Here is a 24,969-nt window from a genome sequence, read left to right on the forward strand (position 1 = left end):
TGTGCCCTTACACCCCTGAATGAGGTTTGATGCTGGCAGCCTGGTTTCCATGGTCCCCAGAAGACAAGGAATAAAAAAATAATGATACCACTACAAGCCTCGTTTTATTTTTGTCCTCAGAATGAGATGTAGAAATCCTCTTGGATGTTCATATCTTTGAGGCTATTGCCATCTGGAATAGATTTTGCACAGAGGTGGCGAACTCTCTCTCTCCTCTTCCTCTCTCTCTTTCTCCAATGCTTGTGTACATCCTTTCTAATTTGTTAAGAAATATATTCTGAAAATAAGAAAGACAACCAATTTCAACTCAATCGTTGCTAAAAGTCCTTGCCATGTTTGTCATTGTCAATCAATTGAAATTAACCCAGATGGACAAGTATAGCTTTCTGATGTTTGCGCAGTAGGCTAGGTGGTTGGAACCTTTGTGTTGACACTGATGAAGAATGACAACTCTTGGGTTATATTACTTGCAAATTAATCTATAATTGTATTTCATAATGAATCCCTCATCATTCATCATAATCATCACCAGTAACAGCAAGATCAGCACCACCAGAAGCAGAATAGGTCATCGTCACACCTTCCCTGTTATCAAATTATCGCCCATAATTGAATGGATTTAAATTAGATTTTAATAGTAATATTGTCTTGATATTTTTATTTAATCTGCTACTACTGTAATAATATTTCTTTCTTATTTTCTTTACTACAGAAAGGTCAAAGATAAAGGGGCGTTTATTCCACCCACGTGACACCAAACACCAGGCGTCCAAACTCGGAAGAGAGGAGGAGGGATGTAACGGATATGGGAAATGGAAGATGGCGGAAACTGAGGTTTTGTTTGAAACTGGTAGTGAGTCGAGTGACGCTAACAGTTTATACTTTTATATAATCTTTGTTGTTTTGTCTTTGTCTATATTATCTCTTAATGCTAGGGGGTTACGAAACAGTGTGAAGCGCAAGGCCTTATTTTTATTTGCTAAACAATTTCGAACAGATTTTTGCTTTTTTCAAGAGTCTCACTCAATTTTGTCTAATGCCAACTTCTGGAGGTCACAGTGGGGCAACGATATTTGGCTTTCCCATGGATCTGAACGCTCTGCTGGTGTCACTACAATGAAAAATACCTTTGGTGGTAATATTCTACACTCGGAATGTGACCCCTTTGGTCACTTTATTTGTCTTGTGATCAGTTACAATGACATTACACTCATTACTGTAAACTTCTACGGGTACAACACCAAACATGAGAATGATGAGTTGCTTGAATCTATAGAGAAACATATACTTCATTGGTTATCCAAATTTCCCAATTCGTTATTATTGATAGGAGGGGACTTTAACATTACAATAGATAATTCAACTGATAGATGGCCCCCAGGTAGGCCAACCAATCAGAATTTGGGTTTAATACTTTTTATGGAAAAGTTTGATCTTACTAATATATGGAGAGAGAGGTTTCCGGCCGAAAGATCATTCACTTGGAGTAACAAAACAGGCTCCAGACAATCCAGAATAGATTTTTGGCTTATATCCAAATGTATTGATAGTGAGTGTGTTACTACAAATATTTGTACTACTCCCCTCACAGACCATACGGCTATTTACATTGATATCAAAATATTTACCCCTGATACGAACCTTGGTAGAGCATCCTACTGGAAGCTAAATAGCTCATTATTAAATAATGATATAATTACATTTGAGGTTAAAGATCTGCTCTCACACTTTTGGGAAAGGGCTTGTGAAGAAAAATCTTATTGCAAGAACTGGGAGCTCTTTAAATTTGAGGTGTCCAAATATCTTAGAAAATATGGTAGTAATCTTGCTAAGACCAGAAGAGCTGAGGAGGAAAAGGTGATCATTAAGATAACTTCCCTTTCTCAGAGGTCCCCAGCTGACCTCTTGGGGGAGAAGATGGAACTAATTGAGTTACAAAATAAACTGGATAATATATATAAATTAAAAGCAGAAGGAGCCTTTATTAGATCTAGGAAAAAATGGATTGAGGAGGGAGAACAGAATTCATCCTATTTCTTTAGACTTGAGAAATATCACTCTAAAAATAACACTATCCATAAGTTAAACATTGATGGTGTTATTACAGATGACCAAAAATTAATCGCTAAATACTGCAGCAATTTTTACAGAAAATTGTATAGCTCTACGTACTGTCAGGGATCCACATATATGTTTTTTAACTCACTGAATAATGTTCACTCTATCAGTGATATAGAATCTAAACAGTGTGATGAACCCATCAAAATTGAAGAGATTATAGAGTCTATCAAACATCTAAAGAACAATAAATCACCAGGTGTTGATGGAATTACATCAGAATTTTACAAATTATTTTCTGAACAAGTAGCTCCCTTCCTATTTGAAGTCTTTTTAGAGAGTATTAAAAACAATGTTCTCCCTCCTACAATGAGTCAGGGGTTAATAACACTGATACCTAAACCTAAAAAAGAAGTGCTACTCATCGATAACTGGCGTCCAATTTGTCTTCTTAATAATGACTAAGATATTAGCCTCACTACTTGCAAAAAGAATTAAAGAAGTCCTGGATGCAGTCATTGATGAAACACAGTCTGGCTTCATGAGGAACAGACATATTTCTAACAATGTCAGACTAGTATTAGACGTACTTGACTACTCAGACCTAATAACTGAGGATAGCTTCATATTATTTTTTAGATTTTTATAAAGCATTTGACACAGTAGAGCATCAGTTTCTCTTCCACTCCCTTGAGAGACTTGGCTTTGGGGATTTTTTCTGTAAGGCTATTAAGACTCTATGCAAATGGTAACAGCTCTATCAAATTAAAATATGGCACCTCACCTAGATTTGAGTTAAAGAGAGGAATTAGGCAAGGTTGTCCTATCTCTCCGTACCTGTTTTTATTAATCACCCAACTTCTTGCAAATTCTTTAAATAATAGTCCTGTACAAGGTATTTCCATAGCTGGTAAAGAAATTATTATAAGCCAGCTGGCTGATGATACTACACTTTTTCTGAAAGACGCTAACCAAATTCCCATATCGATCAATGTGATACAATCCTTTTCCAAAGCGTCTGGTCTATATCTTAACATTAAGAAATGTGAACTCATGGCTGTCAGAGATTGTATGACACCTTCATATTATGGTATTCCAGTAAAAGAAGAACTTACATATTTAGGCATAACCATTACAAAGGATCAGAAGTCTAGAGGCTTACTCAATTTTAACCCTCTTATTAAAAAACCCCAGAAGAAACTAAATCAATGGCTACAGAGGGACTTATCTTTAAAAGGTAGAGTCCTAATAACCAAGGCTGAAGGTATCTCTAGACTAACATATGGTGCTCGATCTTTATATATTGACCGTAAAATAAGCAAGGAGATAGACCAGATGCTTTTCAACTTTCTTTGGAGAAACCGTACCCATTACATTAGGAAAACTGTTGTAATGAGCACTTTTCTGGACTTTACTACTTTAAATAATACTTTTAAGATCAATTGGATTAAACAATTCCTAAGAAGACCCACTTCTATCTGGAATTTTATTCCTCATCATGTCTTCTCTACTTTTGGTGGCCTTAACTTCATGTTGTTTTGCAATTATAATATTGACAAAGTTCCAGTGAAACTTTCTGCTTCTCATCGGCAGGTTTTCTTGTCATGGTCCTTAATTTATAAACACAATTTTTCTCCACACAGATATTATATATGGAATAATCGGGATATATTGTATAAAAATAGCTCTCTGTTTTTAGAATATTGGTTCCGAAATAATATCCTATTGGTGAGCCAACTGGTAAATGCAGAGGGTCTTTTACTCAGTTATAAAGAATTCTTATCACTTTACAAGGTCCCTGTAACACCTAAAGATTTTGCAATTGTTTTAGATGCCATTCCCTCAGGTGTTGCTATGTTATTCAGGAACATGTCAAGACCTGACCCTCAGAGCCTACCTTCTGTTGACCCTGTTGACTCATCAGTAGGAAAGATTTGTTTCTCTTTTGGTCCATTCAACAACAGAGCGATACGATCCTTGTTTCAGCAGGATGTTGTATCTATACCTTATGTCATGCCTTATTGGAATGGATTTATTGATAATATCTGTTGGAAAAAAGTTTGGATGTTGCCACACACATACCTACTTGTTAACAAAATTAAGGAAGTTTCCTTTAAAATTATTCATAAATATTATCCTGCCAACCACTATATGAAGAAGTTTAAGGAAAACATCAACTCAAATGGCTCCTTTTGTAATGACCACCCAGAAACAGTTGTGCATCTTTTTTGGCATTGTATGCATGTAAGAAAACTGTGGCAAGACATCAGTAGGTTTATAATTGAACGCATCTATGAAGATTTTACACTATTGTGGAGAGATGTACTGTTTGGATTCTTTACATACAATAGAAATAAGCGGAATCATTTTTATGTAATTAATTTCATTATTCTTTTGGCCAAATTTCATATACACAAATGTAAATTTACAAACAGAAAACCACATTTTCGTACCCTACAAAAAGAAATTGAACTGTATTTTAAGACGGTTAAATGCTCTACTAACAAAAAAGCTGTTAGAATTGTAAGTATATGCATGTCCCTTAAGGTCCTTGTGTAATTGTAATGTGATATTGTACCCCCTAGCTCGATTGTCTATTGTTTGTAATCTATGTATGCTTGTGTTCCCTCATGTGCTTTATGTATTGATTTGATATTAATAAATAAAAAAATATATAAAATAAAATAAAAAAGAGTCGAGTGACGCTAATAGTACAGCAAGTGAGAATGAGTGGGTTACAGTGGCGAAGAAAATGGAAAACAAGAATAGTCAAGCTATGTTGGAAAATAGGAACCACTAGACTTGAGTCAGGGTATTGGATCAACGCTACTTGGGAAATCCGCTTAATAAAATCGGGATTTGTTTTATTTAACTAGGTAAGTCAGTTGGTATTTACAATGACGGCATACACCGGCCAAACCCGGACGACGATGGGCCAATTGTTCGCCGCCCTATGGGACTCCCAATCACGGTCGGTTGTGATACAGCCTGGAATCGAACTGGAGTGTCTGTAGTGATGCCTCAAGCACTGCAGTGCCTAAAACAGCTGCGCCACTCGGGAGCCCGAATGTATTGTAAGAAAGTGTGGAGTCGGTGAGAGTCACAAGAAGTAGTCTTATTTTGATGTTTGTGTCTGCGGAGCAGAAGAAACGTGTTTTAAGACACAAAATAATATCCGAGTGGAATGTTTCCTGCATGGATTTTCGTAGCAGGGCGCATATCAACGGTGTTATGTCTGGGATGGCGCGAGATATAAAGGCAGAAGATGTAACTGAAGACCTCAGTGGAGTGGTTGGTGCACATCTATAGGCCTGTACGGTGGACGGAGAAAAGAAGTTCACTTCATTCATGCTACTGTTCTTTGATGAAGTCTCTCCCTTCTCATATAAAGTTACGTTGTAGACGTAAAAAAAGACGTTGTAAAAGCTTTTGTGCACAAGCCCCTTCAGTGTTATAAATGTAACATATTTGGTCATGTGTTAAGTGTGTGCAGAAGTGACGAATATTGTTATGCCAGATGAAGGGAGATGCTGCAACTGTGGAGGTGAACATGCGCCTGAATTCGTGGAGTGCCCTGAAACGATAAGGAGTGTCCAAAAGGACGAATCAATGGTAGTAACGTTAGAGCCACCACGACCAGTGACGGTTACTCATCAATTGAGGGATAGTTAAATGCTACATGCTGAAAAGGTGGACTTTGTATTTATTACAATGCTCAAACTGTACAGCACAAGCGGAGAAGAAGTCTAACAAAATCGGAATCTTTGTGAATGCTGATGTTTTTTGGGGTCTAAGTCATTTCACAGCCGAGGCTGTGCAATAAATCCTGTCTGTGAATGTAGCCCCATCACAGGCCCCTGAGGCTGTGTGAGGATGTATTTTGGAGTGAACTGTGATTTAAGAACTATGATGTTATTTTATTTAGTAAACCTTTTTTGCAGGTCGTTTTCCCCCTTTCACGGAAAGTGTTTATTTTTATTTTTTATTATTCAATACCCCGTCCAGCTGGTGGCGGTAATGCACCATTAACATTGTATGTCAACCGCCGCTAAACCCCATCGAAGAAGAATTAGAACACATGCGTCCACACTTGCTTCCTGCTCAGTTCCACGCGTTGTTCAGAATCAGAAGGTAGCTCGTTTTTAAAGCAAAGTAACAATGCCTAAAGCCAAAAAGAAAAGGAAAGGAAACACGTTTGACTACAGTAAAGACAGAAAGAAACTTAAAAAGCAGTTTAAGAAAAGGGAAACCCCGAGAATAGAGTGGTAAGTCGAATATTGTTGATGAAAAACAAACTATGCTAGCAATGCTAACGTTAGCTCATCCATCCTGTGTGGTTGTTTCTATTAACGTTAGGTTTTCTAGCACTAACTATATAGATAGGTAACTACTAGCAGGCGAATCGTTATAATTTGGATTATTGTATGTAGTCTATTTTCTTGTTTTATGGCAGTTTGCTAGTCCTGCAGTGGTTTAGCTGATTAAACAAAACTCCACGATTTACTCGAATCCAGGGAGAATCACATCCGGCCGTGATTGGAAGGCCCATATGGCGGCGCACAATTGATCTATCGTCGTTCGGGGTTGGCCGTGGCAGGCCGTCTTTGTAAATAATAATTCGTTTTTTATTAACTGACATACCTAGTTGAATAACAACATTCCCCCCACATTAGTCTCCATCATAAATCGTTGAGTTTAGTCTGCTAGATGTGTACATGCAGTGGAAAGCATAGCCATATCACATTGGGACTATGTGATAAGTGTTCCATGAAATAATCATAGGGGAATTTTGTTTAATGGTAGCACAAAGGTTGGCAGATGGTGATCTGGTATTGATGGTTTCATCTTACTGACCAAATGCATTGTATGCAGCCAGGAATATTTTGTTACTTCTACCAGATGGGTGCAGTGAAATGTGTTGTTCTACAGGGTCAACCACAGTAGTACAGCGCCCCTGGAGGAAATTGGGGTTAAGTGCCTAACTCAAGGGCACATCAGATTTTTCACCTTGTTGGCTCGGGTATTTGAACTAGCGACCTTTGGGTTACTGGTGGCTAGGCTACCTGCCGCCAATACTCTTGTGTCTCTGTGGACCGGTTCGTACCCAAAACATTCTCTGTTCAGACTGCAACGGCATTGATTTCCTCAACGAGATTTAATGGCTAGAAGGCAGAAAAAAACAGGGGAAATATTAGTAATTTCTTCATGCCAAGAATGTGCAAAGCTGTTAAAGGCAAAGGGTGGCTACTCTCCAGATGTACAATACTTCACCCACTTATCAGAATCATATGGGTAGATGGCTATAGTTGTGTAACAAATGAATGTTCATTCCAAGTCCTCAGATCCGAAATGCCTGGAGTGACAAAAAGTCTGTGGCAAGAAACTTGCGAGACATGGGTCTGGCATTTGACCCAAACCGTGCCCTCCCAATTAAGACACCAGCCGTGAGTATATCCTGTCCATCGTGGTGATATGCTATACTTTCAATAATTAATTAATCGAATTGAGTCACTTATAATTGATATGTCTGCAGATTACTGCTGTGGGGAGAACTGAAGATGCTCCCGCTCCCAAACTTGTAAGGAAACCATATGTACTCAATGGTAAGGCACCAATCATATTTTCTTGTTTGACATAATGTTTGTGTTCTTCACCCAGCAGGATGTTAATATGCCATTTAGCAGACACTCTTATCCAAAGCGACTAAGTCATGCGTGCATACATAATGCATATGGGTGGTCCTGCCCACTATCCTGGTGTTGCAAGCGCCATGCATGCTCTACCAACCGAGCTACAGAGGACCATTACACCTACTGTATACACATTCCCTGTGACAGTAATATGACTAGTCATATATAACGCTTCACCTATTACATTTGATCAGAACATCTGTTCATGTGAACTCATGTGTCTTCTTGTTTTCAACAGAGCTGGTGGCTGAGGCCAGTCTCCCAGAGAAAGACACAAAGACCTTATCCACAGACTTGATCGAGTATGTGCAGTACATGGTCAGGGAACACAGCGAGAACTACAAGGTAAGAACAGCTGAGGAGTTTCACCTTACTTGACAACTCTTTACAGTAGTACTATTTCAAAGGTTGCGCTGGTATTATTGTAGTTGCAGTATATTGCCTTTTGGGTCATTGCAATAATTACTGTATGTTCTTCTGGGCATTGTGAGACAAGATTTTTCTCTTTCTGTAGGCTATGGCCAGAGATGAGAAGAACTATTACCAGGACACTCCCTCACAGATCAGGAGGAAAGTGGACCAGTATAAACGCTGCCATCCAGAGGAATACACCACCTTCATGGAGTCTCTCAAAGGGGGGAAAGCAGTTTCCACATAACTGGCTGTCTGTGGTGGGAAAAGACTTTCAATGTGAAGGGGGGAAGAAACCACTCCTCTTCAGCAAGTATTCTGTGACTGTGGCGAAGATGAACAGGAGATGGGGGTCAAAGTGCACCCAGAAACACAAGCTTTCTTAATTTAGAATAGATGTTGAGTTGGGATTTTAAAGAACTGTAAACATTTGAGAAAAAGACAAGACAAGATTTAACATGCATAAAATACTCATTTTTTCTTCTTCATACTTCTAGTATGTTTCCCCAAAATACAGTTACAAATTATATACAGTAAGAACATTTAAGTCTGCTTTTGTAATGATGTCAACATATGTTTGTAAGTTTCATTAATGCATTTCCTCTTTGGATTTTTTTGGGGGGGAAGATGTATAAGCATAGTCATTTGTCAAGCTTGTACAAAAGGTTGTAACAATGTCACTTTAAAAAATAAGTGAGAAACCTTGCAGCAGCATGTAAAAGTATTACAACTCAACACAATAAAGAAATATGAAGAACATGCTCTAGGGCGGCTATTCCCAAACTGGAGTACGCCTAAAATGCTGTCGAGGGTACGCAAAATAAAAATGTGATTGACATTTTCAAAAAAGTCTTATTTTGATTTTCCAACGGGGCTATACATTTGGGCGATGTTTTTTCTCGCCTGAGTAGCCTCGTTTCACTGCCAAAAATAAAATTAAACGATCTACTGTTCAGCGGAATAACCACACAATGTCAAATACGGGTAGCATAGTCAAATAATTAACATCAATCACATTAACCGTTGCTCTCACGGGAATTCTACTAATGGTCCGTATGTAGCCAAAAGTAGCTTCAGCTCATTCCGTTTGCTCGACATGGCAGGAGATGCTTTGAAACAATTACTGCTGCGCATACAAGCCAGTGAATTATGTGCGTTACAGCTGGATGAGTCAACAGTTGTGGTGGCCCTGGCACAGCTCCTGGTATATGTCCGTTACGTTTATGGGGGGGCAATTAAGGAAGACATCCTCTTCTGTTAACCACTGGAAACCAGGACAGCATGAGAGGATATTTTTAAAAGTACTGGACTGCTTTGTGACATCAAATGGACTGGTCAAGATGTGTTTATCTGTACTGATGGCAGAAAAGCCATATGACGGAGACATAGTGGAGGGGTAACGCGCGTGCAAGCAGTTGCTCCTGACACCACTTGGGTACACTGCGGCATCCACCAAGAGGCTCTTGCTGCAAAGGAAATGCCTGACAGCTTGAAAGACGTTTTGGACACTACAGTGAAAATGATTAACTTTGTTAAAGCAAGGCCACTGGGCGCTCGTATTTTCTGCATGATGCAATGATATAGTTCTCGACCATTAACGCTTTTACGACCAGGCCCACCACTGTTGACTCATACTGCTGTAACGCATAGAATTCACTGCGCTGGTTATCAAAGGGCAAAGTATTAACACGTTTTAAATTGAGAGATGAGCTTAAAGTTGTCTTTACTGACCATTTTCATTTGTCTGACCGCTTGCATGATGACGAGTTTCTCACACGACTGGCCTATCTGGGTAAGGTTTTTTTTCTCGCTTGAATGATCTGAATCTAGGATTACAGGGACTCTGCAACTATATTCAATGTGCGGCACAAAATTGAGGCTACGATTAAGAAGTTGTAGATCATCTCTGCATTAACAAGGGCAACACAGGTCTTTCGATCATTGTTTGATTTTTTGGTGTGTGCATGTAACCTGGTGCTATACTGCACCGCTGTAACTGCGTTGTGTGTGCATGTAACCTGGTGCTATACTGCCGCTGTAACTGCGTTGTGTGTGCATGTAACCTGGTGCTATACTGCCGCTGTAACTGCGTTGTGTGTGCATGTAACCTGGTGCTATACTGCACCGCTGTAACTGCGTAGTGTGTGCATGTAACCTGGTGCTATACTGCCGCTGTAACTGCGTAGTGTGTGCATGTAACCTGGTGCTATACTGCCGCTGTAACTGCGTTGTGTGTGCATGTAACCTGGTGCTATACTGCACCGCTGTAACTGCGTTGTGTGTGCATGTAACCTGGTGCTGTAACTGCGTTGTGTGTGCATGTAACCTGGTGCTATACTGCACCGCTGTAACTGCGTTGTGTGTGCATGTAACTTGGTGCTATACTGCACCGCTGTAACTGCGTTGTGTGTGCATGTAACTTGGTGCTATACTGCACCGCTGTAACTGCGTTGTGTGTGCATGTAACCTGGTGCTATACTGCCGCTGTAACTGCGTTGTGTGTGCATGTAACCTGGTGCTATACTGCCGCTGTAACTGCGTTGTGTGTGCATGTAACCTGGTGCTATACTGCACCGCTGTAACTGCGTTGTGTGTGCATGTAACCTGGTGCTATACTGCACCGCTGTAACTGTGTTGTGTGTGCATGTAACCTGGTGCTATACTGCACCGCTGTAACTGCGTTGTGTGTGCATGTAACCTGGTGCTATACTGCCGCTGTAACTGTGTTGTGTGTGCATGTAACCTGGTGCTATACTGCCGCTGTAACTGCGTTGTGTGTGCATGTAACCTGGTGCTATACTGCACCGCTGTAACTGCGTTGTGTGTGCATGTAACCTGGTGCTATACTGCACCGCTGTAACTGCGTTGTGTGTGCATGTAACCTGGTGCTATACTGCACCGCTGTAACTGCGTTGTGTGTGCATGTAACCTGGTGCTATACTGCACCGCTGTAACTGCGTTGTGTGTGCATGTAACCTGGTGCTGTAACTGCGTTGTGTGTGCATGTAACCTGGTGCTATACTGCACCGCTGTAACTGCGTTGTGTGTGCATGTAACCTGGTGCTATACTGCACCGCTGTAACTGCGTTGTGTGTGCATGTAACCTGGTGCTATACTGCACCGCTGTAACTGCGTTGTGTGTGCATGTAACCTGGTGCTATACTGCCGCTGTAACTGCGTTGTGTGTGCATGTAACCTGGTGCTATACTGCCGCTGTAACTGCGTTGTGTGTGCATGTAACCTGGTGCTATACTGCACCGCTGTAACTGCGTGTGTGTGTGCATGTAACCTGGTGCTATACTGCACCGCTGTAACTGCGTTGTGTGTGCATGTAACCTGGTGCTATACTGCACCGCTGTAACTGCGTTGTGTGTGCATGTAACCTGGTGCTATACTGCCGCTGTAACTGTGTTGTGTGTGCATGTAACCTGGTGCTATACTGCCGCTGTAACTGCGTTGTGTGTGCATGTAACCTGGTGCTATACTGCCGCTGTAACTGCGTTGTGTGTGCATGTAACCTGGTGCTATACTGCACCGCTGTAACTGCGTTGTGTGTGCATGTAACCTGGTGCTATACTGCACCGCTGTAACTGCGTTGTGTGTGCATGTAACCTGGTGCTATACTGCACCGCTGTAACTGCGTTTGTGTGTGCATGTAACCTGGTGCTATACTGCCGCTGTAACTGCGTTGTGTGTGCATGTAACCTGGTGCTATACTGCACCGCTGTAACTGCGTTGTGTGTGCATGTAACCTGGTGCTATACTGCACCGCTGTAACTGCGTTGTGTGTGCATGTAACCTGGTGCTATACTGCACCGCTGTAACTGCGTTGTGTGTGCATGTAACCTGGTGCTATACTGCCGCTGTAACTGTGTTGTGTGTGCATGTAACCTGGTGCTATACTGCCGCTGTAACTGCGTTGTGTGTGCATGTAACCTGGTGCTATACTGCACCGCTGTAACTGCGTTGTGTGTGCATGTAACCTGGTGCTATACTGCACCGCTGTAACTGCGTTGTGTGTGCATGTAACCTGGTGCTATACTGCACCGCTGTAACTGCGTTGTGTGTGCATGTAACCTGGTGCTATACTGCACCGCTGTAACTGCGTTGTGTGTGCATGTAACCTGGTGCTATACTGCACCGCTGTAACTGCGTTGTGTGTGGTTGATTGAGACAATAGACGTGGACTTTGGAGATCAGGTAGTTTTAATCAAGCAGAACTCAATCTGCATCCAAAAGGAAATAAAACATTTGTAGAGCACATATGTTCTGAGAATCGTTGCCGCTTTCTACAACAGATGCACAATAGGAGGGACTGGGATCATTCGAGGAGCTAGCCATAGTTCACATACACTAGCCTGCTAATACCTTAGCTAGCTATTAACCACATGTTGAATTCAGAATGTTGATATCATCCTAAAAAGTACAATTACAAGTGCATCATAACAATACCATCCACTTATGAGTAACCTCTAAATATACATCATTATTCATGAACAAAACACTGTGTATGACTTTGTACTTAAAATAATCAAACTTTTCTGAAGACAGAAAAAGCGTGCCTACCTCTCTCAGTGCATCAAAATGATTTGAGTAGGGCAAAACGTAAGTACACACTCCCCTTCTCCCAGGATGCAGGCATGCATAACAAATCAACACGACATATTAATATATGAACCTGGTGAAATTCACATAGTACTTTAACAACTGTTACATTCACCCCTCCTGAATTTCACCAACCTTGTAAAACAACAAAATAACCTACCAAGCTCAAGGCTTAATTCTGAATTCAGCTCAAAGCTACCCATAGGGTTCAGGGCAAGTGAAAGTTGGTCAGGCCTTCAACTGCCCCTAGATGCATAGTGCCTCTTACACTATACCTACATTCTTGCCTTAAAAAAAATAATCCTGTACTAAATCATCTACATTTACATTTACATTTAAGTCATTTAGCAGACGCTCTTATCCAGAGCGACTTACAAATTGGTGCGTTCACCTTAAGACATCCAGTGGAACAGCCACTTTACAATAGTGCATCTAAATCTTTTAAGGGGGTGAGAAGGATTACTCTATCCTATCCTAGGTATTCCTGAAAGAGGTGGGGTTTCAGGTGTCTCCGGAAGGTGGTGATTGACTCCGCTGTCCTGGCGTCGTGAGGGAGTTTGTTCCACCATTGGGGGCCAAGCGAACAGTTTTGACTGGGCTGCGCGGGAACTGTACTTCCTCAGTGGTAGGGAGGCGAGCAGGCCAGAGGTGGATGAACGCAGTGCCCTTGTTTGGGTGTAGGGCCTGATCAGAGCCTGGAGGTACTGAGGTGCCGTTCCCCTCACAGCTCCGTAGGCAAGCACCATGGTCTTGTAGCGGATGCGAGCTTCAACTGGAAGCCAGTGGAGAGAGCGGAGGAGCGGGGTGACGTGAGAGAACTTGGGAAGGTTGAACACCAGACGGGCTCGGCGTTCTGGATGAGTTGTAGGGGTTTAATGGCACAGGCAGGAGCCCAGCCAACAGCGAGTTGCAGTAATCAGACGGGAGATGACAAGTGCCTGGATTAGGACCTGCGCTGCTTCCTGTGTGAAACACTCTGCGGATGTTGTAGAGCATGAACCTACAAGAATGATGTTAGTTGAGAACGACAGGGTGTTGTCAGGATCACGCCAAGGTTCTTGGCGCTCAGGAGGACACAATGGAGTTGTCAACCGTGAGGGATCATGGGCGGGCAGTCCTTCCCCGGGAGGAAGAGCAGCTCCGTCTTGCCGAGGTTCAGCTTGAGGTGGTGATCCGTCATCCACACTGATATGTCTGCCAGACATGCACCTTCGCCACCTGGTCTCAGAAGGGGAAAGGAGAAGATTAATTGTGTGTCGTCTGCATAGCAATGATAGGAGAGACCATGTGAGGTTATGACAGAGCCAAGTGACTTGGTGTATAGCGAGAATAGGAGAGGGCCTAGAACAGAGCCCTGGGGACGCCAGTGGTAGCGCGTGGTGAGGAGACAGATTCTCGCCACGCCACCTGGTAGGAGCGACCTGTCAGGTAACAATCCAACCGGAGATGCCCAACTCGGAGAGGGTGGAGAGGAGGATCTGATGGTTCACAGTATCGAAAGCCGATAGGTCTAGAAGGATGAGAGCAGTTAGCTTTAGCAGTGCGGAGGGCCTCCGTGATACAGAAAGACAGTCTCAGTTGAATGACTAGTCTTGAAACCTGACTGATTTGGATCAAGAAGGTCATTCTGAGAGAGATAGCGGGAGAGCTGGCCAAGGACGGCACGTTCAAGAGTTTTGGAGAGAAAAGAAAGAAGGGATACTGGTCTGTAATTGTTGACATCGGAGGGATCAGTGCAGGTTTTTTTTTTTCAGAAGGGGTGCAACTCTCGCTCTCTTGAAGACAGAAGGGACAAGCCAGCGGTCAGGGATGAGTTGATGAGCGAGGTGAGGTAAGGGAAGGTCTCGGAAATGGTCCCAGGAATAGGGTCAGCGGGCAGGTTGTTGGGCATAACAAATCAGATTTCATCTGGAGAGAGAGGAAAGAGGTCAGAGCACAGGGTAGGGCAGTGTGAGCAGAACCAGCGGTGTCGTTTAACAACGAGGATCGGATGTCACCGACCTTCTTTTCAAAATGGTTCACCAAGTCATCTGCAGAGACGGAGGAGGGGGAGGAGGATTCAGGAGGGAGGAGAAGGTGGCAAAGAGCTTCCAGGGTTAGAGGCAGATGCTTGGAATTTAGAGTGGTAGAAAGTGGCTTTAGCAGCAGAGACAGAAGAGGAAAATGTAGAGAGGAGGGAGTGAAAGGATGCCAGGTCCGCAGGGAGGCGAGTTTTCCTCCATTTCCGCCCCGGAGCCCTGTTCTGTGAGCTCGCAATGAGTCGTCGAGCCACGGAGTGGGAGGGGAGGACCGAGCCGGCCTGGAGGATAGGGGACATAGAGAATCAAGGGATGCAGAAAGGGAGGAGACACTGTGTATGCATCTCTCTGTACTATGTTAAATTGACACCTTCTGGTGGATTGACTATTAGTCTCTTGACTGGTTTAACTACCCTCCCCGCCCTTGGGCGACCTGCCACTGGGCTAGAGGCCATGGTGACTAACAGTGGCTCTGGCCTTAGATCATTGATCAGAGGTGGGTTTGAAGGAATCAGCTCCAGAATCTCAGAGGTGCTTCCCCGGTCATTTTCCTCAAGCAAACAAGGTTCTTCTGGCTCTGACTTTCCATCCGATGTCCAGAGCTCGGAGTAATCGCTTGAATCCTCCGCCAGCCAGGATGCACTTTCCTCCCCAGAGTCCTCCATGTCTTCCCTGTCCAGTCCATCGCCGGAGTGGGTGACCTCTCCTGCATCTACATTGATTGAAGCATCACTGTCATTGAAGTGCACTGAATCATCAATTTCAAATGGCAAGAAATTCACCTGCAGCAGTAGATTCCTGTGAACCACTTTCTCTCTGCCGTAACAGTCTTGGATTATGTACGTGTGAGTTTGTGGATTGACTGAAGTCACTGTGAAAATCTCGGGGTTCCACTTGTCAGCCAGCTTACGGCGGCCCCTTTCACCCTCATGCCCCTTAAGCCAGTGACTGAATTTCTCACACAAACTCCATTTCAGTGCTAGAAATTCTAGTCTGTGTGCCGGATACCATACCCAAGAAGGATTTCAGCATCCGAGCAGAGGGAGTGCATCCGTCTGCCTCCATCAGCTGAGCTTGGCTCATCTTGGCAATGGCCTCCACCTTCTCAGGATCCACTGACACACCGTCCGCTTTAATGATATGACTGAGGAATTTCACTGTTTTTCGTAGGAAGTGGCATTTTTTGGGTGCTAGTTTGAGATTGTTGGCTCTTAGACGGCTAAACACAGCTTCAAGTCGCTGTAGAGCCTGTTCCTCGGTGGGTGCAAAGACCAACAAGTCATCTAGGTAACAAATGAGATTTGAGAATTTTAGGTCCCCAAATATACTTAACATCAATCTCATGAAAGAGGCCGGGCTGTTACACAGACCTTGTGGCATGCGATTGTACTCATAAAGTCCCATCGGTGTGGTAAAGGCTGTGTACTTCTTGTCCTCTTCGTGAACTGGAATGTTATAAAATCCTGAGGTCAAGTCCATGGTGCTGAAAAATGCACTACCACAAACCGTTACAACCCGCAGTATTAGACTTAAAACGAATCATCCAGCGATCATACACTGTTTACCAGGGGGCAGGGCTACCGACGTTAAGGCTAATCTGAAGATGGTGCTGGCTAAAGCTAAAACTGGCGAGTGTAGAGAGTATAGAGATATTGTTATCCACGTCGGCACCAACGATGTTAGGATGAAACAGTCAGAGATCACCAAGCGCAACATAGCTTCTGCGTGTAAATCAGCTAGAAAGATGTGTCGGCATCGAGGAATTGTCTCTGGCCCCTCCCAGTTAGGGGGAGTGATGAGCTCTACAGCAGAGTCTCACAACTCAATCGCTGGCTGAAAACTGTTTTCTGCCCCTCCCAAAAGATAGAATTTGTAGATAATTGGCCCTCTTTCTGGGACTCACCCACAAACAGTTATATCCTTCCTGTTTGACCTGCTGAGGAGTGACGGACTCCATCCTAGCTGGAGGGGTGCTCTCATCTTATCTACCAACATAGACAGGGCTCTAACTCCTCTAGCTCCACAATGAAATAGGGTGCAGGCCAGGCAGCAGGCTGTTAGCCAGCCTGCCAGCATAGTGGAGTCTGCCACTAGCACAGTCAGTGTAGTCAGCTCAGCTATCACCATTGAGACCGTGTCTGTGCCTCGACCTAGGTTGGGCAAAACTAAACATGGCGGTGTTCGCCTTAGCAATCTCACTAGGATAAAGACCTCCTCCATTCCTGTCATTATTGAAAGAGATCATGATACCTCACATCTCAAAATAGGGCTACTTAATGTTAGATCCCTTACTTCAGGCAATTATAGTCAATGAACTAATCACTGATCATAATCTTGATGTGATTGGCCTGACTGAAACATGGCTTAAGCCTGATGAATTTACTGTGTTAAATGAGGCCTCACCTCCTGGCTACACTAGTGACCATATCCCCCATGCATCCCGCAAAGGCGGAGGTGTTGCTAACATTTACGATAGCAAATTTCAATTTACCAACAAAAAAAATGACGTTTTCGTCTTTTGAGCTTCTAGTCATGAAATCTATGCAGCCTACTCAATCACTTTTTATAGCTACTGTTTACAGGCCTCCTGGGCCATATACAGCGTTCCTCATTGAGTTCCCTGAATTCCTATCGGACCTTGTAGTCATAGCAGATAATATTCTAATCTTTGGTGACTTTAATATACACATGGAAAAGTCCACAGACCCACTCCAAAAAGCTTTCGGAGCCATCATCGACTCAGTGGGTTTTGTCCAACATGTCTCTGGACCCACTCACTGTCACAGTCATAATCTGGACCTAGTTTTGTCCCATGGAATAAATGTTGTGGATCTTAATGTTTTTCCTCATAATCCTGGACTATCGGACCACCATTTTATTACGTTTGCAATTGCAACAAATAATCTGCTCAGACCCCAACCAAGGAACATCAAAAGTCTTGTTATAAATTCACAGACAACACAAAGATTCCTTGATGTCCTTCCAGATTCCCTCTGTCTACCCAAGGACGCCAGAGGACAAAAATCAGTTAACCACCTAACTGAGGAACTCAATTTAACCTTGCACAATACCCTAGATGCAGTTACACCCCTAAAAACTAAAAACATTTCTCATAAGAAACTAGCTCCCTGGTACACAGAAAATACCAGAGCTCTGAAGCAAGCTTCCAGAAAATTGGAACAGAAATGGCGCCACACCAAACTGGAAGTCTTCCGACTAGCTTGGAAAGACAGTACCGTGCGGTACCGAAGAGCCCTTACTGCTGCTCGATCATCCTATTTTTCTAACTTAATTGAGGAAAATAAGAACAATCCAAATTCCTTTTTGATACTGTCGCAAAGCTAACTAAAAAGCAGCATTCCCCAAGAGAGGATGGCTTTGTCCTGAGTCTGCACAACTCTGCCAGGACCTAGGATCAAGAGAGACGCTCAAGTGTTTTAGTACTATATCTCTTTGACACAATGATGAAAATAATCATGGCCTCTAAACCTTCAAGCTGCATACTGGACCCTATTCCAACTAAACTACTGAAAGAGCTGCTTCCTGTGCTTGGCCCTCCTATGTTGAACACAATAAACGGCTCTCTATCCACCGGATGTGTACCAAACTCACTAAAAGTAGCAGTAATAAAGCCTCTCTTGAAAAAGCCAAACCTTGACCCAGAAAATATAAAAAACTATCGGCCTATATCGAATCTTCCATTCCTCTCAACATTTTTAGAAAAGGCTGTTTCGCAGCAACTCACTGCCTTCCTGAAGACAAACAATGTATACGAAATGCTTCAGTCTGGTTTTAGACCCCATCATAGCACTGAGACGGCACTTGTGAAGGTGGTAAATGACATTTTAATGGCATCAGACCGAGGCTCTGCATCTGTCCTCGTGCTCCTAGACCTTAGTGCCACATTCTTTTGGAGAGATTGGAAACCCAAATTGGTCTACACGGACATGTTCTGGCCTGGTTTAGATCTTATCTGTCGGAAAGATATCAGTTTGTCTCTGTGAATGGTTTGTCCTCTGACAAATCAACTGTAAATTTCGGTGTTCCTCAAGGTTCCGTTTTAGGACCACTATTGTTTTCACTATATATTTTACCTCTTGGGGATGTTATTCGAAAACATAATGTTAACTTTCACTGCTATGCGGATGACACACAGCTGTACATTTCAATGAAGCATGGTGAAGCTCCAAAATTGCCCTCGCTAGAAGCAAGTGTTTCAGACATAAGGAAGTGGATGGCTGCAAACTTTCTACTTTTAAACTCGGACAAAACAGAGATGCTTGTTCTAGGTCCCAAGAAACAAAGAGATCTTCTGTTGAATCTGACAATTAATCTTAATGGTTGTACAGTTGTCTCAAATAAAACTGTGAAGGACCTCGGCATTACTCTGGACCCTGATCTCTCTTTTGAAGAACATATCAAGACCATTTCAAGGACAGCTTTTTTCCATCTACGTAACATTGCAAAAATCAGAAACTTTCTGTCCAACAATGATGCAGAAAAATGTATCCATGCTTTTGTCACTTCTAGGTTAGACTACTGCAATGCTCTACTTTCCGGCTACACGGATAAAGCACTTAATAAACTTCAGTTAGTGCTAAATACGGCTGCTAGAATCCTGACTAGAACCAAAAAATGTGATCATATTACTCCAGTGCTAGCCTCCCTACACTGGCTTCCTGTCAAAGCAAGGGCTGATTTCAAGGTTTTACTGCTAACCTACAAAGCATTACATGGGCTTGCTCCTACCTATCTCTCTGATTTGGTCCTGCCGTACATACCTACACGTACGCTACGGTCACAAGATGCAGGCCTCCTAATTGTCCCTAGAATTTCTAAGCAAACAGCTGGAGGCAGGGCTTTCTCCTATAGAGCTCCATTTTTATGGAACGGTCTGCCTACCCATGTGAGAGACGCAGACTCTGTCTCAACCTTTAAGTCTTTACTGAAGACTCATCTCTTCAGTGGGTCATATGATTGAGTGTAGTCTGGCCCAGGAGTGGGAAGGTGAACGCAAAGGGTCTGGAGCAACGAACTGCCCTTGCTGTCTCTGCCTGGCCGGTTCCCCTCTTTCCACTGGGATTCTCTGCCTCTAACCCTATTACAGGGGCTGAGTCACTGGCTTACTGGGGCTCTCTCATACCATCCCTGGGAGGGGTGCGTCACCTGAATGGGTTGAGTCACTGATGTGATCATCCTGTCTGGGTTGGCGCCGTGGCGGAGATCTTTGTGGGCTATACTCAGCCTTGTCTCAGGATGGTAAATTGGTGGTTGAAGATATCCCTCTTGTGGTGTGGGGGCTGTGCTTTGGCAGAGTAGGTGAGGTTATATCCTTCTTGTTTGGCCCTGTCCGGGGTGTCCTCGGATGGGGCCACAGTGTCTCCTGACCCCTCCTGTCTCAGCCTCCAGTATTTATGCTGCAGTAGTTTGTGTCGGGGGGCTAGGTTCAGTTTGTTATATCTGGAGTACTTCTCCTGTCCTATTCAGGTTCTGTGTGAATTTAAGTGTGCTCTCTCTAATTCTCTCTTTCTCTCCTTCTTTCTCTCTCGCGGAGGACCTGAGCCCTAGGACCATGCCTCAGGACTACCTGACATGATGACTCCTTGCTGTCCCCAGTCCACCTGGCCGTGCTGCTGCTCCAGTTTCAACTGTTCTGCCTTTTTATTATTGGACCATGCTGGTCATTTATGAACATTTGAACATCTTGGCCATGTTCTGTTATAATCTCCACCCGGCACAGCCAGAAGAGGACTGGCCACCCCACATAGCCTGGTTCCTCTCTAGGTTTCTTCCTAGGTTTTGGCCTTTCTAAGGAGTTTTTCCTAGCCACCGTGCTTCTACACCTGCATTGCTTGCTGTTTGGGGTTTTAGGCTGGGTTTCTGTACAGCACTTTGAGATATCAGCTGATGTACGAAGGGCTATATAAATACATTTGATTTGATTTGAACATAACCCCTGGCTTCTCCGCAGTCCAGATTATGCCTTGAGAAGATGTCTTCATATTTTGTGATGGTATTCACAAGCTTCTCCTTCCAGTCAGTTACCTGGCATCCATCAATGTCAATGTCTACTAATCCTAGATCAGACAGTCTTTGTTTCAGATTGTGGCAGCCATTGTCATCGTGCTTCTGTTCCATTGGGGTTTTCCTCACTTCATGAAGGCCCTGAAAGATTGTTGCATCCTCAACAGCCAAGCATGTAGACACATCGGCCAACTTCATGTTACGTCTTAGGGTGAGATGTTTGTCCGAACAGTTTACTACCTTTATAGGGACCCAGCCATCTCCCCACATGGGTGTAATAACTCTACCCACGAGTATGTTTCTGGGCATGACCTTTGACCTGGTAGGTTCGATTATTACAGTGCTGCCTGGAGACAATGCCACATTTTTAGGAAGTTTACCCCAAACTAAGTGTTCAGTCTTGGGCGAAAGAGTCACAGCTTGAGTGAGCTTCACTGTCCCAATCTTGTCATCGACTTGCTGTCCCTTCCATCTTGTGACACTTGTCATCATCTGCAGAAACTGCTCACCCTCTGGTGAGTGGGTCTGGCCATCCATGTTGTTGACAAGCTTCCAGTATTCGTCAGTGCCTTTCATCTCATGCAATAGATGCTTAATGAAATTCGATCCCAGGATGAGATCATCACGCTGTCCAGGAACAACTAGGGTGGGCACTTTAACATCAATCCCATAGATTTGCATCTCCAAATCATAGAAACACTTTGTTGAGGTCTTCTTCCCCCTACACCCCACTAATACTAACTCTGTGGGAGGCTGATAATGCTGAGGAAGGGCACTTGCTTCCAAAAGTATCTGCTCCGCATGTTCACTCAATGTACAGGCCATAGACCCAGTGTCAAGCATGCCCTTAAGCTGTACTTTCCCATGTACAGACACAGAGGTGTAAAACAAATCTGAAAAAGCCTCAACCTCTTGTGAACCTAACATAACCATTTTCTCTCCTTCTTTCGCAGGAGAGAGCACAAAATCTCATACGTTTTCTCAAGATCATCAAATTCTTTCTTGGGGGTAGACAGTTGAACACCCACATTCCCCCCCTTCACCTGTGGGCGTGTCAGTTTTAATGGTTGCTGCTGTTGTGGTGTGCGTCCCTCACCACCGGGATTGGCATAGCGTTCCCCCGGTTTTGGACAATTTGACTTCCAATGATCTGGGGAAAAGCACCAGAGGCACAGGTTCTCATGTCTACAGTGCATCACAGTGGATGGAGTGATCTGTTGAGCCACAAACCCTGCATTCCCTACGCCTGAAGGGTTGGGCGGGGAAATATGTTGCCTTGGCCTGTGTCTGTGAAACCATAACGGGTGGTGTACTCTTCTCTAAGGTACGTTCAAGCAGGTGAATGAGTCTCTCGATACTTGCACTCTGCCCATCTTGTTTGGTGCTTGATGTGAGAGAAGTGTCACTGCATGCACCAGCATTGACCCCGCCTTCACATGGAGTTATCTGGGGATGTACTGCTACTTGCCTTCCTGCGGCGTTCATGTTCATAGATTCTCTTTTAATTTTAAAATTTTTTACCCCTTTTTCTCCCCAATTTCATGGTATCCAATTGTTAGTAGCTACTATCTTGTCTCATCGCTACAACTCCTGTACGGGCTCGGGAGAGACGAAGGTTGAAGGTCATGCGTCCTCCGAAACACAACCCAACCAAGCCGCACTGCTTCTTAACACAGTGCGCATCCAACCCGGAAGCCAGCTGCACCAATGTGTCGGAGGAAACACCATGCACCTGGCAACCTTGGCTAGCGCGCACTGCGCCCGGCCCGCCACAGGAGTCGCTGTTGCGTGATGAGACAAGGATATCCCTACCAGGATGACGTTAGGCCAATTGTGCGTCACCCCACTGACCTCCCGGTCGCGGCCGGTTACGACAGAGCCTGGGTGCGAACCCAGAGTCTCTTGTGGCACAGCTGGCGCTGCAGTACAGTGCCCTTAACCACTGCGCCACCGGGGAGGCCCGTTCATAGATTCTCTTCTGTACTTCACTCTTCGGTCCATTTCTCAGCAGACTTGTATTGGAATACTGCTGCCAGTTTGGGGTCAGGGCAGTATGTTACAAACATCCTGAATGACATCGGAGTTGGAGCTGTCAATCTTCTTACCTTGTCTCATAAGGCCCTCGTCAGCGACATCTACGGCCTTGTTCAATCGAACCCAGTACTCCATAACAGCCTCTCCGGGTACAGGTTTAGTATTGTAAAAATCAGCCTAGGGCATGCATGAATAGGCCAATTCACTTAAATTCTGTTTCAGAATGTCAAATACAATCTCTGGCTTCTCTGTAGGATCAACTGTTGTCTCATTGTGTACATTTATCTTTACCATGTCTCTTGCTTTGCCAGATAATCGACTAATCATCTCATCTGATTGTTCCCCAACAGGACATCCCTTCCTCCTCAAGTATATTCTCATCAACTCCTCCCATTCATGAATGGAGCATTTGTCTGTACCATCTCCTTTATATGTAGGAGGTTCCTTTGTCTGATTGCATGATGAACTTAATTTTACTGAGATCTACATATCCTACTGTGTCACGTTCTGACCTTTTATTTCCTTTGTTTTGTATTTATTTAGTATGGTCAGGGCGTGAGTTGAGTGGGCAGTCTATGTTTGTTTTTCTAGGTTTTGGGAATTTCTATGTTTCGGCCTAGTATGGTTCTCAATCAGAGGCAGGTGTCAATGGTTCTCAATCAGAGGCAGGTGTCATTAGTTGTCTCTGATTGAGAATCATACTTAGGTAGCCTGGGTTTCACTGTGTGTTTGTGGGTGATTGTTCCTGTCTTTGTGTTTGCACCAGATGGGACTGTTTTAGGTTTTCTCAAGTATGTTGTTTTTGTTAGTTATCTCATGTGTAGTTTCTTTATCAATTAAAGAACATGAATAACCACCACGCTGCATTTTGGTCCGCTTCTCCTTCACCACAGGAAAACCCTTACATACTGATTCTGAATGATGATCACTTATCTTTTCTGATCACTTATCTTTTCAATACAACACAAGCCCCTTATTGCTATATTCAGCAAGATTCTTCTGAATGCCCCAAAACGATTGCAGAGCATGCTACTAGCCCTACAAAACTACAACCTTAAGGTGGTGTATAAGCCAGGGCCAGAGATGTATGTGAGTGACACGCTCAGCAGGGCTACTGCATCAGGCACTCACACACGCTCCATGCATGAACAACACGCAGTGTGCAGCTTACAAACAGAGCAAGTGGATGTTGAACACATCAACCAGGCTGACTGCCTCAATGTTACAGACCAGCGACTATACAAATCAGACAAAGACTATGTCAGTAAATGCAAAATCTGAAATGAATATGCCATTGAGCAACAGAGAGACGATGATGTCCCACGAGCTACCGATGCGCCCCTGGCAGATAGTAAGTCTAGATCTCTTCCAGCACAGTGGCAAAGACTTTCTGCTGGTAGTCGATCATTACTCAGACTTTTGGGAGATTGACCTCCTCCCCGACCTCTCAGCAGAGACAACGATCAAATGCTGCAAGGCTCAGTTTGCCCGCTATGGCCAGCCAGATAGGGTAATTTCAGACAATGGACCCCAATTCTCCGGAGTTGAGTTCTGAAAATTTGCTGCAGGATGGGAATTCGAGCACGTCACTTCATCACCACGATACCCAAAAGCTAATGGGAAGGCGGAGTCCGCAGTAAAAATCGCAAAGAACCTCTGCAAAAAGAATCTGCGAGAGGGCAAAGATGCCTGGAAAGCAATCCTGCAGTGGCGCAATACCCCGACAGAAGGCATGGATAGCAGCCCGGCACAGCGCCTCATGGCACGGCGCTTAAAAGCAGCTCTGCCAGTAGCCATGTGTGGTGACAGACGTGCTGGTGAAGCTACGTCACAGAAGACAGGTCTCCAAGTTCATCTACGACAAATCAGCAAAAGACTTGTCTGAGCTCAGGGTGGGTGAAATGGTGCGAATTAAGCCCCTACCAGGGGACTGGACAGGCCTCTGGAGACTCGGATCCTGTGTACAGAAAGTGGCACCACGCTCCTACTTGGTCGAAGTGAATGGATCACTGTACCGTCGTAACAGGGTGGACCTTCGGATTGCTGAGCCAGCACCTACTCAGAACCCTGATGGTCAAAGGGGTCGCATGACAAAAGACAGAACCCCAGCAAGTCACATGGGGCCTGAG

At 43.9% G+C, this 24,969-nt stretch overlaps 1 protein-coding gene across 1 annotated transcript; it reads left to right on the forward strand.

Moving 5' to 3' along the window:
- The first annotated feature begins 6,128 nt into the window (after window positions 1–6,128).
- Window positions 6,129–9,008, forward strand: nop16 (NOP16 nucleolar protein homolog (yeast)). The gene is made up of 5 exons (XM_029626017.2): window positions 6,129–6,323; window positions 7,394–7,502; window positions 7,592–7,661; window positions 7,987–8,093; window positions 8,263–9,008. The coding sequence occupies exons 1-5, from the start codon at window positions 6,217–6,219 to the stop codon at window positions 8,404–8,406; spliced, it is 537 nt and encodes a 178-aa protein (XP_029481877.1). The 5' UTR covers window positions 6,129–6,216; the 3' UTR covers window positions 8,407–9,008.
- The last annotated feature ends 15,961 nt before the right edge of the window (window positions 9,009–24,969 follow it).

The sequence above is a fragment of the Oncorhynchus nerka genome, linkage group LG22 (genome assembly GCF_034236695.1).
Source record: "Oncorhynchus nerka isolate Pitt River linkage group LG22, Oner_Uvic_2.0, whole genome shotgun sequence".
Lineage (NCBI taxonomy): Eukaryota > Metazoa > Chordata > Actinopteri > Salmoniformes > Salmonidae > Oncorhynchus > Oncorhynchus nerka.

Bases quoted from the DNA above. Each gene is read 5' to 3' on its own strand.
- nop16 (XM_029626017.2), top strand. From the start codon at position 6,217: ATGCCTAAAGCCAAAAAGAAAAGGAAAGGAAACACGTTTGACTACAGT. The intron at 7,503-7,591 runs GTGAGTATATCC...ATATGTCTGCAG, and splicing joins TCCCAATTAAGACACCAGCC to ATTACTGCTGTGGGGAGAAC. The intron at 7,662-7,986 runs GTAAGGCACCAA...TGTTTTCAACAG, and splicing joins GAAACCATATGTACTCAATG to AGCTGGTGGCTGAGGCCAGT.